Source organism: Parathielavia appendiculata (genome assembly GCF_033297405.1).
Source record: "Parathielavia appendiculata strain CBS 731.68 unplaced genomic scaffold N657scaffold_2, whole genome shotgun sequence".
Lineage (NCBI taxonomy): Eukaryota > Fungi > Ascomycota > Sordariomycetes > Sordariales > Chaetomiaceae > Parathielavia > Parathielavia appendiculata.
The window spans coordinates 1,214,850-1,228,465 of NW_026944221.1; the positions used below are offsets into that span (position 1 = coordinate 1,214,850).

Consider the following 13,616-nt stretch of genomic DNA (forward strand, 5'->3'; position numbering starts at 1 on the left):
AAGCACCAGATAAACTTGCTTCTTTGTGCAAGGGGGGGTTATGCATGACAGGTGGTCGATTGGCTGCGCGCCCACTTTTCTCCTGCTCGCCCTGTTTCTTGGTTTCTCCTCCCTTCCTATTGCTCCGCCTAGCTCTTTTTATGTTTTTCGGTTCCTGCTCGCCTCCTGGCCTCGCTCAGGCTGGGTCAGCCGCTCCAGTGAGCTTGCCAGCGGACGAAACAGCTGCGACCCGCTACTGCGGCCTCGTCTGGTTGGGAGGCCGGCCCAGTCGAGGCCCAGTCTGGCCTCAACTTGACTCGGTTTGGACGTTTCGTTCCGATTGGGCTGGCCTGCGTTGAGCCGAGTCGAGCTGATGCGGGTGGGGTGGTGTATGTTTGCGGTCGGTTGCGTCTCCTGCTCTCGCGTATCTGCTGCGGACGAACCAATTTGTGTGCGCTTTTTTTTCTTTTTTTGTTTTGCGTCGGTTTTTCTCATCTCGACACTGGTATGTTGTCCCTGCGTTGCGGAGTCGTGGCTGATCGAAGTTTGTGTCGGGGCTTGGTGGGATAGGATCTGGAAGGAAAAGTACGATCCAGAGAACGCGAAGAAGTAGCATCTGCTTGCCTTCCCTTCCTGCCTCCGGCTTAGTCTCAACATAACATGAAGTTCCGATTCCCCTTTGGATGGAGGCGGGAGCGTGCGATTGGGTTGGCAGCGACCTTTTCGATTCGGACGATAGCTGGCGTCTTTCTTGGAGTTAAGGCTTTGGATAGCGAGTATCGATTATCGCATTGTCTTCGTGCCGTAAGTACCTGCTTGGGTCAGGCGCCGCGAGGAATGGTTGCTGGGTTTTGTGTGTACGCCTCTCAACATGCTCTCCCAGCTACAGTCTCGGCCACCTGGCATTACCTCTCCCCATATCTGAGATGGGACCTTTTGAATTGGGTCAGGCTCCTTCCTCTCTCAATCAATTTCTTTGTCTGAAACCAAGGGTTCCGCCGTTCCTTCCGGCTCGCGATGCTCCGGCGAAGGGACATTGTTAAACCCTAGACTTCCAAAACCGCCGCTGTACGGTCAACAGACTGGTCTTCTGCCTGCTATGGTGCATAATCCAGGCTTCATTCGGGAAGAGAGTTGTTGATGCCGCTCATCGGACCATGTTCATATGATACTTAGGTGAGTTGTGTATCTCGTCTGCATAGACGAAATTAACCCTCTGTCACACTGTCCTCCCTTGAAGCGGACTGAGCGAGGATGGGCAAAAGCAGAGCTGGACTACACATGCCTCGTATGCATGTGATGAAGTCTCAGAAGTTACCCTTGACTGACGACCGAACTAACGTGTTACGAGCATTCCGTGTGACAAAACCGGGGAAGACAGGGGAAACCGGGTGCCTGCTTCTTAGGCAGGGTACAGAGCTAGGCGACTCACCACAAGAATAAGCCAGCCAGAAGCTCAGGGGCTCCCTCCGCCGCCGGTTGATTCAGTCCAGTCGAGGCGCAGCCCTGACAACCAGCAACTGTTGCAAGATGGGATGAATGCTTTTCTCGAGCCTTGAAACCCCTTCCAGATCTCTGGAGACGGAAGATATAAGGCTAGGATTTCGAGCAACAGCACTCTGGGTCTTCCATCGATCAAGTTGCACAACAGTCCTGCGGTACCACAGTGAGCTCATATTGCAGCGTTTCACTGGTCTACTTGCTTGCTGGAATTATGTGGTACTCGACAACTGTATTCCGGAATGTTCCAGCATGACTGCTGTGCTCCGGAATGGATGCTCCTGGCCATGCCGTCTGGTCCCGCGGCTTGATGAGGAGTTAACATAACTGAAACAGTGGCAGGATAGATGATGCTGGTTTGAATCGTAATGGCTAACTGCCAGAACAGCACAACGCTGACAAGCGATCATGGTCCACGATGAAGACGACATCTTAGATACCGGCAGTCAAATCTCAAGTCCCTTCATCAGCAACCAAATCAACCCCCAGCTCCCTTTCACACGCAACCCATCCCATCAACCAATCATCCAAACCACCCGACTCACACATGGTTTGCATACCGTACGGAAGTTCAAAACAAGTTTCACACCCGAAGCCCACACCCGAAACCCACACCGAAGCCTTGGAACCGGCCCGGCATCTCGGATCGGGCCATATCCCCGAAGAACTTAGAGCAAGGAAGAACAAAAACAACCCGTCAACTGTGCGTCCTCAGACCTCTTTTTTAACTCTATTAGAGTAGTACCTGAGGATAGGTAGTCTCCTGCCCTGATCTGGTGTTCTGATGGTGGCATTATGTATCTTCAAAATGGGAGCATACTAGCAAGGGCGAGCCTCGGTCCCGAGGTTGAACCCAGATACCGTGAACTTGTACTATGTCTCTTATGTAACGATGCGTCAATGTGGTATGGATGGCATGGTATGATGGTGAGCCTAACCCAAGATGCTGGGTGCGGAATATTGGTGGTGGTGGTGATGGTCGGGGGCCTCGTGAGCGGTGAGCTGTCATGCATGGCGAGAGGCATGTGTGTCTTCCGAGGTGGCCGGTTGGTGGGAATGATTGTGCCTGGCTGCATCATTGCCCCGCAATATGAGCACACGAGAGGACCTTGAGAGAGCCAGTCCAAACTGTGGATCCAAAATTGCCCCGTCCACCAAGCCAGCGGGCCAGTACACCGTCATCAGAGGTAGTAGCATGCTCGAGAATGACCACGCTGCCGACACACACCGCGCCAGGGTACACAACCCAACGCAGAGTTTCCTCCATTTGCCCGTCTAAGCAAGCCCACTGGCTCAAGTATGGGAAAATACCAGACCTGCCTCTATTGAAACCATCACCCCGTTATGTACCAAGTCACCTTGTCCTAGTGGCAATGCTGATCCTCCCATTTACAACTCCTGAAGCGTCTGTTCAGCTGTGCATAACATCGATATCACCCTTCCAAAGCATTGTAAATCAGACGCAAGTGCAGGTACCTTGCTTGCATGTAAGTGCAGGTGATGAAGACTTCCACAACAAAAAGTATCGTTTTCAATTTCAGCCCCGGTTCTGTGCTGCCTAGCCTAGCTACAAAGATCGTTGGGGGAATGATTCCAGAAGTATATGCGAATGAATGTCGAGAGCAAGAGTCAACAGGCTGTTCCAAGCCCTTCCTGCCGGGGTGTGCAAGGTCCCCCTTCAGATCCGTCCGTCGTGTGATGTCCGGTTGGCGTTGGTTGTTCTCAATGTTTATAAGAACACATTTCTTGCTCAGACCGTGCGTTGCGTGAGCGCAGGTCGGCGATGGTGCTGAAAAAAATTATCGGGGAAGACAAGATCGAGGGTGGGTATCACAGCGGAGATCGCGCCATGTCGGCGATGCCGCAGCCGGATTATCACCTGCCCCAAGTATCCCTCTGGATGGGGCTTCCATTCAATGGAGAAGGTAGCCGTGAATCGAATCGCGTAATGAGCGTCGTGGTGGTGGTGAACAAAGGAAAGGGGTTGTCGTCAGACATGTGGGTGTCGCAGCTGCCCTTCCCAACGCTGGGCTCTTCCTCCCCGCGACGGTAGACGCAGGCTGCATGACATGGTTGTAGAATCCCCCTTTCCATAATTCCCAATGCCCAAGTTGATCAAGCGCGGTCGGTGCCTGTCTGTGTGTCGACGAGAGATTTCTCCGCTCGCGAGCAAGACAAGCCACCCAGCCATGCTTCTCTCAGGACTGGACAGAGGTGAGAAGAAGAGAAGCGGCGACCCGAGGGCCCTGGTGTTCACCGCTGTCGCCAGTCCAAAGAAGGTCTTCTGTTCTCAAAAAAACAATGCAAACCCCAAACCCGCCATGTTTCGCCGTTGCCAGCCCCTAAAACCCGCCGATCTCGCAGCAAGGCAATGCCCAGAACCCTACCCATTTCCGATGCCCAGCGCCAAAAGAGTAGAGAGAAAACACAAGATTAGAGTCGAGATGCGCCAAATTATCGAAATCAAAAAGCCAACAACAAAATCCAAATGCTCGCTTGCTAAGTTCTCATAAATGACAACCCATAGAGTAACAATGCCAACCCGAGATGAGAAAGCGGCGGGCGACCCCTGTGTCCCAGTACAGGGGTCGCAAAGAAGCAACAAACTTCCGGTGCGTGAGCTGCCGATGTCTGGTGTGGTCGCGGGACGGATCAAGTGTATCGTGTCCAAAGAAAAGTTAAGAAACGGAAGGAGAAGAGAACAGAAAAACGCTGGAGTTCTGTTGCATGCCTCCTCTGATGTCCATGCTGTCGCGTTCGTGGGAATCATGATTCGAGACGTTTGTGGTCATGATCGTAGTTGTCGTTGGTCATAACAGGTCGTCAACGGGTCATTAAGCACAGGACGACGACGCCTTGTCCTCGCCGACGACGGTCGCGGCGTTGTTACTCTCCGCGACCATCCTGGCAAAGGTCCGGACGACGTCGCTCGGGATCTGGTCCCAAAGCAGCGATCGGGTGTAGACCTCGGCGGCAGACTGCTGCTTGGTCGAGCTGCGCATGCTGGCCAGGGCCTCGGCGAGATTGCGTCTCCCTTGGCTCATCGACCTTTCGGCCGGGGGAGGAGCCTGGAGGAAATCTTGCGAGGTCAGGTCATTATACTGCGCGGCTGACAGCGAGAAGATCTGCTCGTTGGTCTGTTGCTCGGTCGGCTGCGTCAGGGCGTCCGCCATCTTACCCAACACCGACGGGGCGACGTTGTCGACCATCGGCGCGGCCATGGACAGAGGCGGCTGAGACGCCTGGGCCCAGTGAGCGGTGCCCGAGGGCTGGGAAGCCAGGGCCTGGAGGCCCGAGGGACCCTGCGAAACGCCGGCATCCTTGAGCACGTTCTCCAGGAGAGTCGCGGACGCGGCGCGGACATCCTCCGAGACGCGCGGGATGCTGGGCGTCGACGACCGGCTGGAGAGCACAAAAGCGCCGACGAGGAAGAGCATGAAGAGGAATCCGCCTTGTTGGGCAGGCTTCTCGGAGTCGGCGGTCGGCAGAGCGACACCCTCGGACTTCTTGGCCGTGGGAACGATCTGCAGCTCCTGCTTGACCTGGGGAGTGGGCTGCTCCATGGGGAAGTCGCCGAACATCGGCATGTTATCCCAGGAGCAGTCCATGGCGATGCCGTCCATCTCGCTAAAAGCACCGGGAAAACCCGGCGCGGTGGTGGCGGCACGGCCCATGGACTGCACTTCGTTGGTCAGGACGCTGATCTTCTTCCGCAGCTCGCCTGTCTCGATGGTGTGCCTGCTGATTATGTCTTCCTGCTTCCTCTCGAGATCGTGAATGTACGACTCGCAGTTCTGCTTCTCGAGGACGAGTTTCTGCATCTCTCTCTCCATCCTGGCGATGGTGTCTTCCAGGTTGCCGATGATCTCGGTGAACTGCTTCTTCTCATCCTCGAGCCGTTCAGTGTGCTGCTTCTTGCGCTGTCTCGAGTCAAGGCTATGGCATGGTTAGATGAGATTCGCTGTTAAGACTGTGACTGACGGGCTACAACTTACGCGGCTTGTCTGTTGCGCAGCAGGCGCTTCTGTTGCTTGAGCTCCTTGATCTCCTGCTCGTCCGTGGACAGGGCGATCAGCTGGTCGATATTGCTGAGGTTGCGCTCGGCAGGGATCTCGAAGCGGGCATTCTTCTTGCGGATGCCGTCACCCCGCCTGAGCTCATTGTGCGACCGGATCAGGGGGCTGCCGGGATGCGGCCTTTTCATGGCTTGCGCTTTGGGATCTCGAGCCATCCAGGCATCCTTTTGGGGTGAGGTGGGGATTGACGAGGGAGCGGCATGGCCAATCTGCTGGAACATGGTGACGGGATTGGGAGGCGCGGCGAAAGGTGTGGGAGTCTGCATGGTGGGTTGCCGGTGGAACATGGCGTGGTTGGTTGAGTCGTACTCTACAGGCAGGCCGTCGAAGGCCTGAAGCTGGGGAGTTGCGGACCCAGAGCTGGTCATGGGCCATGCGTGGCTCTGATATGCCGCTTGCTGGCTCTGATCCATCCGCAGGAAAGGGTTGTTGCTGTGTTGGTCGAAGAAGGGGTTGTTTGACGGGACCGACTGCATCTCCCCCGAGTGCCAATCCTCGGTTTTTGGTGAGAAGAGCGATGGGGGGACGGCAAATGAGTCCCTCCGGCTCTCCAACATGGGCGGCGACATCTCCAAACCCGAGTCAAGTGCGCTCTGCTCAAGGATGTTTTCGTCTAGTATGCTCGCGTCCTCCTCCTCGAAGAATTTCTGGGCGTTTGTGGTGTCGACCGTTAATGGTGACCTGTAGAAGGACTGCATCTGGAATGCTGATACCATGATGGGCCACTGTGTGTGTATGTGTGTATATGTGAGGCGTGTGTGAAGGTTGATTTTCCGCTGAAAAATGTGCGGGTTGTAGCTGTTATGTGTGTTAGTGGTTGAGCTCGTAACGGAGCGGTGAGGGCTTTTTTATTCTGGGAGTGACCGGGGGTGAGCGTGCAGGGGAGGACGGGTAGATGGAAAATAAAAAAGCCACAAGAAAGGAGCGCATACCCTTCAGCAGAACGCTGATGTAAGGGATTGCGGTGTTGTTGCTCAAGGTACTGATGGATATAGAGAACCAAGACTGGGTGATGTGGACGAAGACTTGAAGTGTTGCAAGTTGGTTGACAAGAGGCCTAGTGGGTGGGGGAAGCACTGGACGGGAGTGTGGGAGGCAGGGGCAGGGCTTTTAAACAAGGGAAGCGGAGAGCAAAATACCTACCTAACACTCTTTTAGGCGCAAGTCGTACAACGCGGACGTCTTCTGGAAGGAGGGGTAGTTATGCAAACCACAGCCCGGATGTGGTGGGAGTCGGTTGTGAGATGAGAGGTGAGTGGGTTAGGGAGCTTCAAGAGACAATATGTACTGCGGTAAAGCACCTCGTGTGGAATTGATGAACAAAGTCTTCTTCAGCCAAGCAGTCTTAATGCTGCTTCTGTCGAAGATAAAAGTGGTCGGCGTACAATGGCAAGGGCTCTGATTGTGGACAGATGGAGGTCAGCATGGGATGCTCGCTCCTCTTTCTACGTTTTGTAGTACGGCCTTGATCAGGGCGGCGTCTACAAGATACCCTTACGAAAACGGGTGTACATCCGAGGCTTGCCCAATCCAAGAGGAGCGGTCTCATGGGACTGCGGCCGGGTGGTGGTACCTCAAAGCATGTTGCGGAAGGTCTTCTCTGCTCGGGGGCGGGAGGGGTGGGGTTTCGGCTTGGCATGGGGGTGTGACCAGACATCCGATTTGAGCGGCCAAGGAAGGTCTCAGTGTCCTTTTCTGGTCACCCGAGAGAAGATGAGAGACGTCGGATGAGCAGTGAGGCCCAGCCCCGAACAGGCGGCAGATTATGTCAACGTTGGTGGGTTGGGTTTGAGAGGGCGAGGCTCAACCTGAGATTGGGTCTGTATCGAAAAACGCCTTGTGTGCGCGCCTTGAGCGGCTGTTTGACTAGGTATTTCCGTTGAAAAGGAGGACTTCTTGAGACGGATTAGGTACCTGAAGGCGGTACGAAGAGCCCTCAGGAGAGCTTCACGGATGGGCATCGTGCCACGATGACTTCCCAATGGGAATCGTCATGATGTTGCCGCGGACTATCACGCTGGTAGGTTTTGGCAAAAGAGGCCTTGGGCATGCGAATGGGAGCCCTGAGATTGAATCAATGATCGTGATCGGCTGCTCTCCGGGGGCCCCAGGAGAGGGGGGGGGGGGAGGGCAAGGAGTTAGAGGTGCCGTTGCGGGATGACCAGAGCTGGTGTTGATGCATCCACGCTGGGTGTCCTTGGAGCGCCCGTTGATAGCAGGCAGTCAAGAAAGAGAGAGCTGAGTACCAAGCAGGGGTGGGCGACGAAGTGCGTGCACAGGACCGAGGGCTGCTGAGGTTTGCTGCCCTCATGATTGGGCTTGGGAGGAGGAGTGGTCGTGGGTGACCGCCCCGGCAGGTTGGGCAGAAATGGGAGTTGGGGGCATCGATACCCAAAGGCAGGCTTCAAGCCAGTAGCCTGCGGCAGACTCGTGCAGCTCCCACCCCCCAGCGAGGAGGGGGCTAGGGCACAGTTGAGCCCCGTGAGCAGCGAGCAGCAGTGGACGAGGCCGAGGAGAATGAACCCCCGTATGTTTGTCGCTGTGCGAACCTACAACCAGCCACTCTCCGATGATGCGGCTCCATTTGCGCAGCCCTCAACGTCCGAGTGGGGTGATGGCTTTGAGAGCGTGCTCGAGAACCCGTTTGGGTCCTGCGGGCAACATGACCTGTGGACGGTGTGTCATGAAGACTGTTGACGGTGTCGTGACCTGGAACCGAACAACCGAGGGCCGCAATTCAGACTGCGAACATTGTCTCTACTGTAACGTTATTCCTTAACCGGTTAGTGATGTCGCCAGCAGCACCAGTTTGAAAATGTCGTTAACCTGGAAAGGGCTTAGAAACAACGCTAATGTACCTTAGATAGACGGGGACGGACCGACAAACAACGGACAATGGATGCAACGGATGGGTCAGATCATTACGACAGGCCAAAGCTTCGAACCACGTTCCTAGGTGGCCAGATCACGTGATGGTGCTGCACCACTTCCCGGTTCCTTCCTATCTGTGTGGACTTGCTGTGCCTTTCCCAGATCTCCCAGAAGCTGTCATCTGGCTGCGTCAAAGTGCTCCCACGCCGCAACACAACATTAAACGCTTTTCCAGAGCTCGTCTGAAACAACAGCCTCTGTATCCATTTGTTGCTTGTCCATTTGTTGCATTTGTTTGCTTTTTCTTTAAACCCCTTGCGGCTTTCCCACCTATTTCTGACTACCTGCGCATCTCCCTATGGAGAACTCCCTACGAACTCGCTCATCCATCCACCAACAGTGAAAGTTCAAACGCGCCAGGAGAGAATAAATATGCGGTGGCTGGGACCTTTCCAGCTCCACTCGCTTCACTCTCTTCCGCCGGGCCGCCCGTCGCACGCCAACCGATGAACGGAGAACGGAGCGCTTGCAGCTCCTTGGACGGCTGCTGGCCATTCGCCGTGCCTGCCCAGACTTGGTCTGCGCACCTGGCCGCATATTCAAGGCCCCCCTCCATCGAAACCCAAACAAAGCCCGCGCTACCTTCCTCCCTACCCAACACAAAGAGTCGGTGTGTTTCTGTTCTCTGACACACGAAGGAACGCGTCTCATCGGATCGCGAACCGGTGCCAAGCAGATCGCCCGAGCACTCGCCAGGGGCAGGACTGGCCCCATTCCCGGCTTTCTCTGCCTCGCGGCGGTCAGCTGTCAACGACTCGTCTGGCCGGAGCTCGCGCCCATTGATACCGGCGACCATTCACCTCACGTCGCTGGAATCAGGATGGACCTTGAAGGACGAGCTAAGCTCCAAACAGGAGAGGAACGCCTTTTGGGCAGCTAGTACGGACGTACCGCCCTATGCGCTGTGATTTCCCCAACTCTGCTGGCTCCAAAATAGGGTCCAGCATCCGAAACACTGGACATTCCAGTCTGCCAGTGGCTGCTTCCGTGACCGCAAATACGGCGAAATTATCACGCCCTGTCGTCTTTTTGATGCTAGGGCCAGACTTCCCGGACGAGGCTTCATGGTAGGGCCATCCCACAGACCTGACATACAGGCTACCACCAATCATTGTCTTGAGGCTGCTGTGCATCGTACCGCAAAGAACGGTCCCGACCTCCTTGCGTTCCCCGAACCAGATGGAGTTAGCCACCCCTGACGCCGTGGTTCCGGTTCTCTGGGAAAGTCTCCTCACCTAGAATTCAAACAACCGCAACTGCACGTGGGAGTCTCTCATGTTCACGGTACTGGCAGTAGATGTTTTTCAACTCCAGTATCGAACTGAGAGCGTTTTCTGGTGCCCGAGTTTCGCACCTGGACTTCTCCGGAACTCGCATGTCACAATAAGTTTACCGAGGAAGGCACCGGGATACCACAGCCCGGGAGTCAGACATCCTTTGCGCCCAGGATGTCGTCCATTCGTCGGTTCGATTACCTGGGCTGCGACTTGGATCGATCTAAAAGTGTCGGCTCCCTGCCCAACGGCACAGTTTACCATTACGCTTGCTCCAGCAGCGCCTCGGCACACCCACATGCTCTTTGTAGGATGGCTTCGCTAGGGACCTTAGGAAATATTCCTAACGGTGACTGATCCGAAGGTTACCCCGTGTGCCGCCTGACTGACTCATACTTGCGCTCGTTCTCTCAGGAACAACCGTCCTCCCCGCTGCACCCAGTCGCACGACTCAACAACGTCTGGAGTCCAGAAGACTCATGGAGGTGGCCCAAGCTGGATTACTATCCCACAGGCATTACGAGAAGGATGGCATACCTTGTGGTGAGTTGACTTTCCCTCATGGGCTGGTTTGCACTCTGTGAGCCTATCTCGGTATCACATGGCCTGCCTAGAATGTCGACTCTCGTGCCCGCCACGGGGAGATCACCGTCATGCTTGGAGACGGTGAGCACCCCAAACCAGGCAATCAAGAACTTTTCCTCGGCGGTGAACTCAAAAGAGCAGAGCGACATGACGCGGTCGTCAGAGCCAACACGTTTCATGAGACCGGGTTTGGCGCCTCGATCCGGAAGTTTGGGTTGATCGTCTCGCGATCCAGTGGGTCTGCAGCGGCGCAGGCGGGAAATGCACCTGATTTCGAAGCGATGGAGCCGCCATCAAAGCCATGATCCGCCCTGCTTGGCGGCAAGCTGTAGCTTCTCAACGTGCAACATGCAGCTCAAGTGCAGCGTTGGGGCGTTTAAGACGCACCTCGCTGACGCCGTGTACTGTGTAAGCAGCGGTGTTGCCTTCTGTGGTCCCCGTCATAGTTCGCTCCATGCCATGTGGACCCTCGGGGAGTCTGATTTCGAAGAAGCGATGCCTCCAGTATTGACGTTGGGAGGAACGAAAGCATCGCCTACTACAACACCGGCCGGACAGTGAGATCGAGTTGCGGGCTACCTAGTTGAATCCATCATGTGTATCCTCTGCTGCAACCGTTCCACCTCCGAATTGTTCCAGAGAACGGCAGACAAACGGAGCGGATTTTTCACCAGGTCATCATATTGCTCCGAATTTTCAGTCTCGTTGAAACGAACCCCGTGGGTCGGAAGCAACTAGCGGTGAAGAAGATCCGGAACCCGCACCGGAACTGGGCGGCGTTTTGCACCCATGAAGGCGCTGAATAGGATTGACCGGTCCAGTTGTGAACTGCCTTAACAGTAGGCCTTTCCGCTGCCAAAACGGTACAGTTTGGCGGTGGATGGACGGTGTAGCCAGTCCGCAACTGGACCAGTTCAATCCTAGTTAGGGCCGAAGCGAAGAGTTCCCGAGGATCGTTTTGACTGCAGTGCAGATCTTGCTTTATGTCGTTATTTTTTGTTCCCTTCCCTTGTTCTCAACATCATGGACTTACACACCCTACCCAGACCGGGGAGCCGACACTTGGTATCACCGGGCTCCGATTCGGGCTTGGGCCTACTGTGGACTCCCTACCGCTGATCAGCATGGATTTCAAGATCCGATCCGTCTTTTCGCCGGGAGATGCCGTGGGCACTAGATATCACCTTGGCGAAAGATGGGGAGTGACTTGTGAAGGTTGAGATGGCGCTGGTCCCTCCCTCAACGCCCTGGTTAACTAACGTTTTGCTCGGTCAACCGAAGAGAAAGCATGTATGGTCCGATCGACCATGTCACGTGCCTCTATGTTCAACCAACCCAGCCTCCTCAACCTGTCGTCGGTCGCCGTCCCGGCCCGCCAAGACAGGCGAGTCTCCCGGACGCCTGCACCGGAGCGGAAGGATATGGCCCGGACGGAGACGGGGTGGAGCAGACAGGCAAACGCAAGACAAGTGAAGCAGAGAGCGGTGTGAAAACAGAACATGGGGACGGAGGGATCCCTACGGACTCGTTCGGATGAGGTGCGCTTGGTGGGTTTGTTCCTCTATCTCTTGCTATCTCTGTGTATCTCTATATCTTTGATGATAGTGATGAGTTTCTCCTGGGAGACTGCGGCTCCCCTTCTGCATGGTACGCGACAGACAGTAAGTGCGGCAAATCTTGAGGCAACAATCAACACTGAAGGAAGACAGCGGCAGACTCCTGTGCCTCTGGACTACTGTAGCGGTCTTTGGGGCATTGAGAAACAATTGCACAATCCGTACATTCCCGAAGGAGTAAAACTGGGAGGGACGAAAGTAGTTGGGTAGAGAACAGCTGTCCCCGCCCTTCCTTTCGTGTATAGCGTATTCCTGTTCTCGTTCTTCCGCCTCTACAATCCCTATATTCCTGATCTTGGAGTCAGCATCATACCTTCACTGAAACGGACCGGGCATGAGTCGGGTGGAATGACCATCCTGTTGGCTGCTACCCGAATGGTGCACTGTGTGTTTGCTAGAACAGGAGACGGATGACATGGGATCGATGCCTGATGAACCCCTTCCCCGGTAGCTACAGTGAAGTCTCGTGAAATAAGGAAGCTTGTTGGCTTCCTTTGGGCGTCAGTGTCTTCGTCCCCAGGTCTATGGGGGCGGGATCGGAATGCCATCCATTACTGGTGGTACGTGTGGCGTCACGACGCGAGGTTACGCACATGCAGAGAGGGAGAGTGACTGGGACTAGCAGTAAGGAGTGGCAAGGGCTCAAGGCCTAGAGGTTGGAGCAGGAAAGAATAGACAGTAGAGTTTATGGAGGCGCAGTAGCAACGGGCTGGCGAGCGAGTGGGAGTATACCCAACAATGCCGGCACTGCCCTCATACTTATGAACAGGCATCATGAAGGAGGCTCTGCTCAATTGGCGGAGTGAGAAGAAACTAACATGCACATGCAAGCAAATCCCGGCTCTTTGGAGGTGCATGCATTCCAGGCCAGGCCAGGCTCGGCGTTTCCTGAATTTGCAAACACGGAACAAGGGGAGTCACTGCCATCAAACTTCGAAGTTATATCATATCACGTGACAAGGGAGTGAGGCAAGGTGGACACCATGACAAGGCTGGTTTGTAACACATTGTATTCTCTGGTTGCGCGGCTCCTCAAAGTGATGGAACAGCCCCTTGATGTGGAGCATCAACATACTCGGCCTGTAATAGAGATCTAGTTTGGGATGGGGACAATCCTGAACCCCAGATCTGCGTGACTGTCCGTGAAACCAATTCGATACACAGGGCTACACAGTCTAGCCCGGCCTACCTATGGTCCTGAAACGGGCCCTGTTGCCTGGTGCCACGGCTCCACCACATATGCCAGAAAGCAAGTGAGGTGTGGGCGATCATGCAGCGGATCAGTGAGATGCTCGAAGGTGTCACCGGGTGCGTAAGAGTTTATCCAGTGGGGTATCATCTCCTCCCGAGCCTCCCTGTAGCTGAATATGAGTCACTCCAGATGCCACCGTGACGAGAGGCCGCGCCATTTGTATTCCCTACACTAAACGCGTAGATGCACTGTCGGAAGCGGCAGTCGGCTGGTGTCCGCGGGGGAACGGCGCCTGCCCGTGTCTCAAGCTGGATGACATGCATGCTCTGGAGTGAATTCGAAAGGGAGGTGTCAAGAAAGCACATGCCGGCCATGCGTGTTTGAAGCCGGCGTCACAAGGTGAAGGTGTTCAGGGAGATTGGACGACAGCATCCAAATTTCGCTGCGTGATCGAATTCGGTGA

At 55.2% G+C, this 13,616-nt stretch overlaps 3 protein-coding genes across 3 annotated transcripts; 2 read left to right on the forward strand and 1 right to left on the reverse strand.

Moving 5' to 3' along the window:
- Window positions 1-1,656: 1,656 nt before the first annotated feature.
- N657DRAFT_641011 (uncharacterized protein) lies at window positions 1,657-2,519 on the forward strand. Its single transcript, XM_062792074.1, has one exon. It carries the CDS (start codon window positions 2,027-2,029, stop codon window positions 2,219-2,221), a length of 195 nt encoding a protein of 64 aa, XP_062650856.1. The 5' UTR covers window positions 1,657-2,026; the 3' UTR covers window positions 2,222-2,519.
- Window positions 2,520-4,313: 1,794 nt separating this feature from the next.
- On the reverse strand, window positions 4,314-6,271 carry N657DRAFT_564483 (uncharacterized protein; the record flags this gene model as incomplete). The annotated part of the gene is made up of 2 exons (XM_062788283.1): window positions 4,314-5,415; window positions 5,475-6,271. 2 exons carry the CDS (start codon window positions 6,269-6,271, stop codon window positions 4,314-4,316), a joined length of 1,899 nt encoding a protein of 632 aa, XP_062650857.1.
- Window positions 6,272-8,430: 2,159 nt separating this feature from the next.
- Window positions 8,431-9,400, forward strand: N657DRAFT_190828 (uncharacterized protein). The gene has a single exon (XM_062786154.1). The coding sequence runs from the start codon at window positions 8,528-8,530 to the stop codon at window positions 9,113-9,115; it is 588 nt and encodes a 195-aa protein (XP_062650858.1). The 5' UTR covers window positions 8,431-8,527; the 3' UTR covers window positions 9,116-9,400.
- The last annotated feature ends 4,216 nt before the right edge of the window (window positions 9,401-13,616 follow it).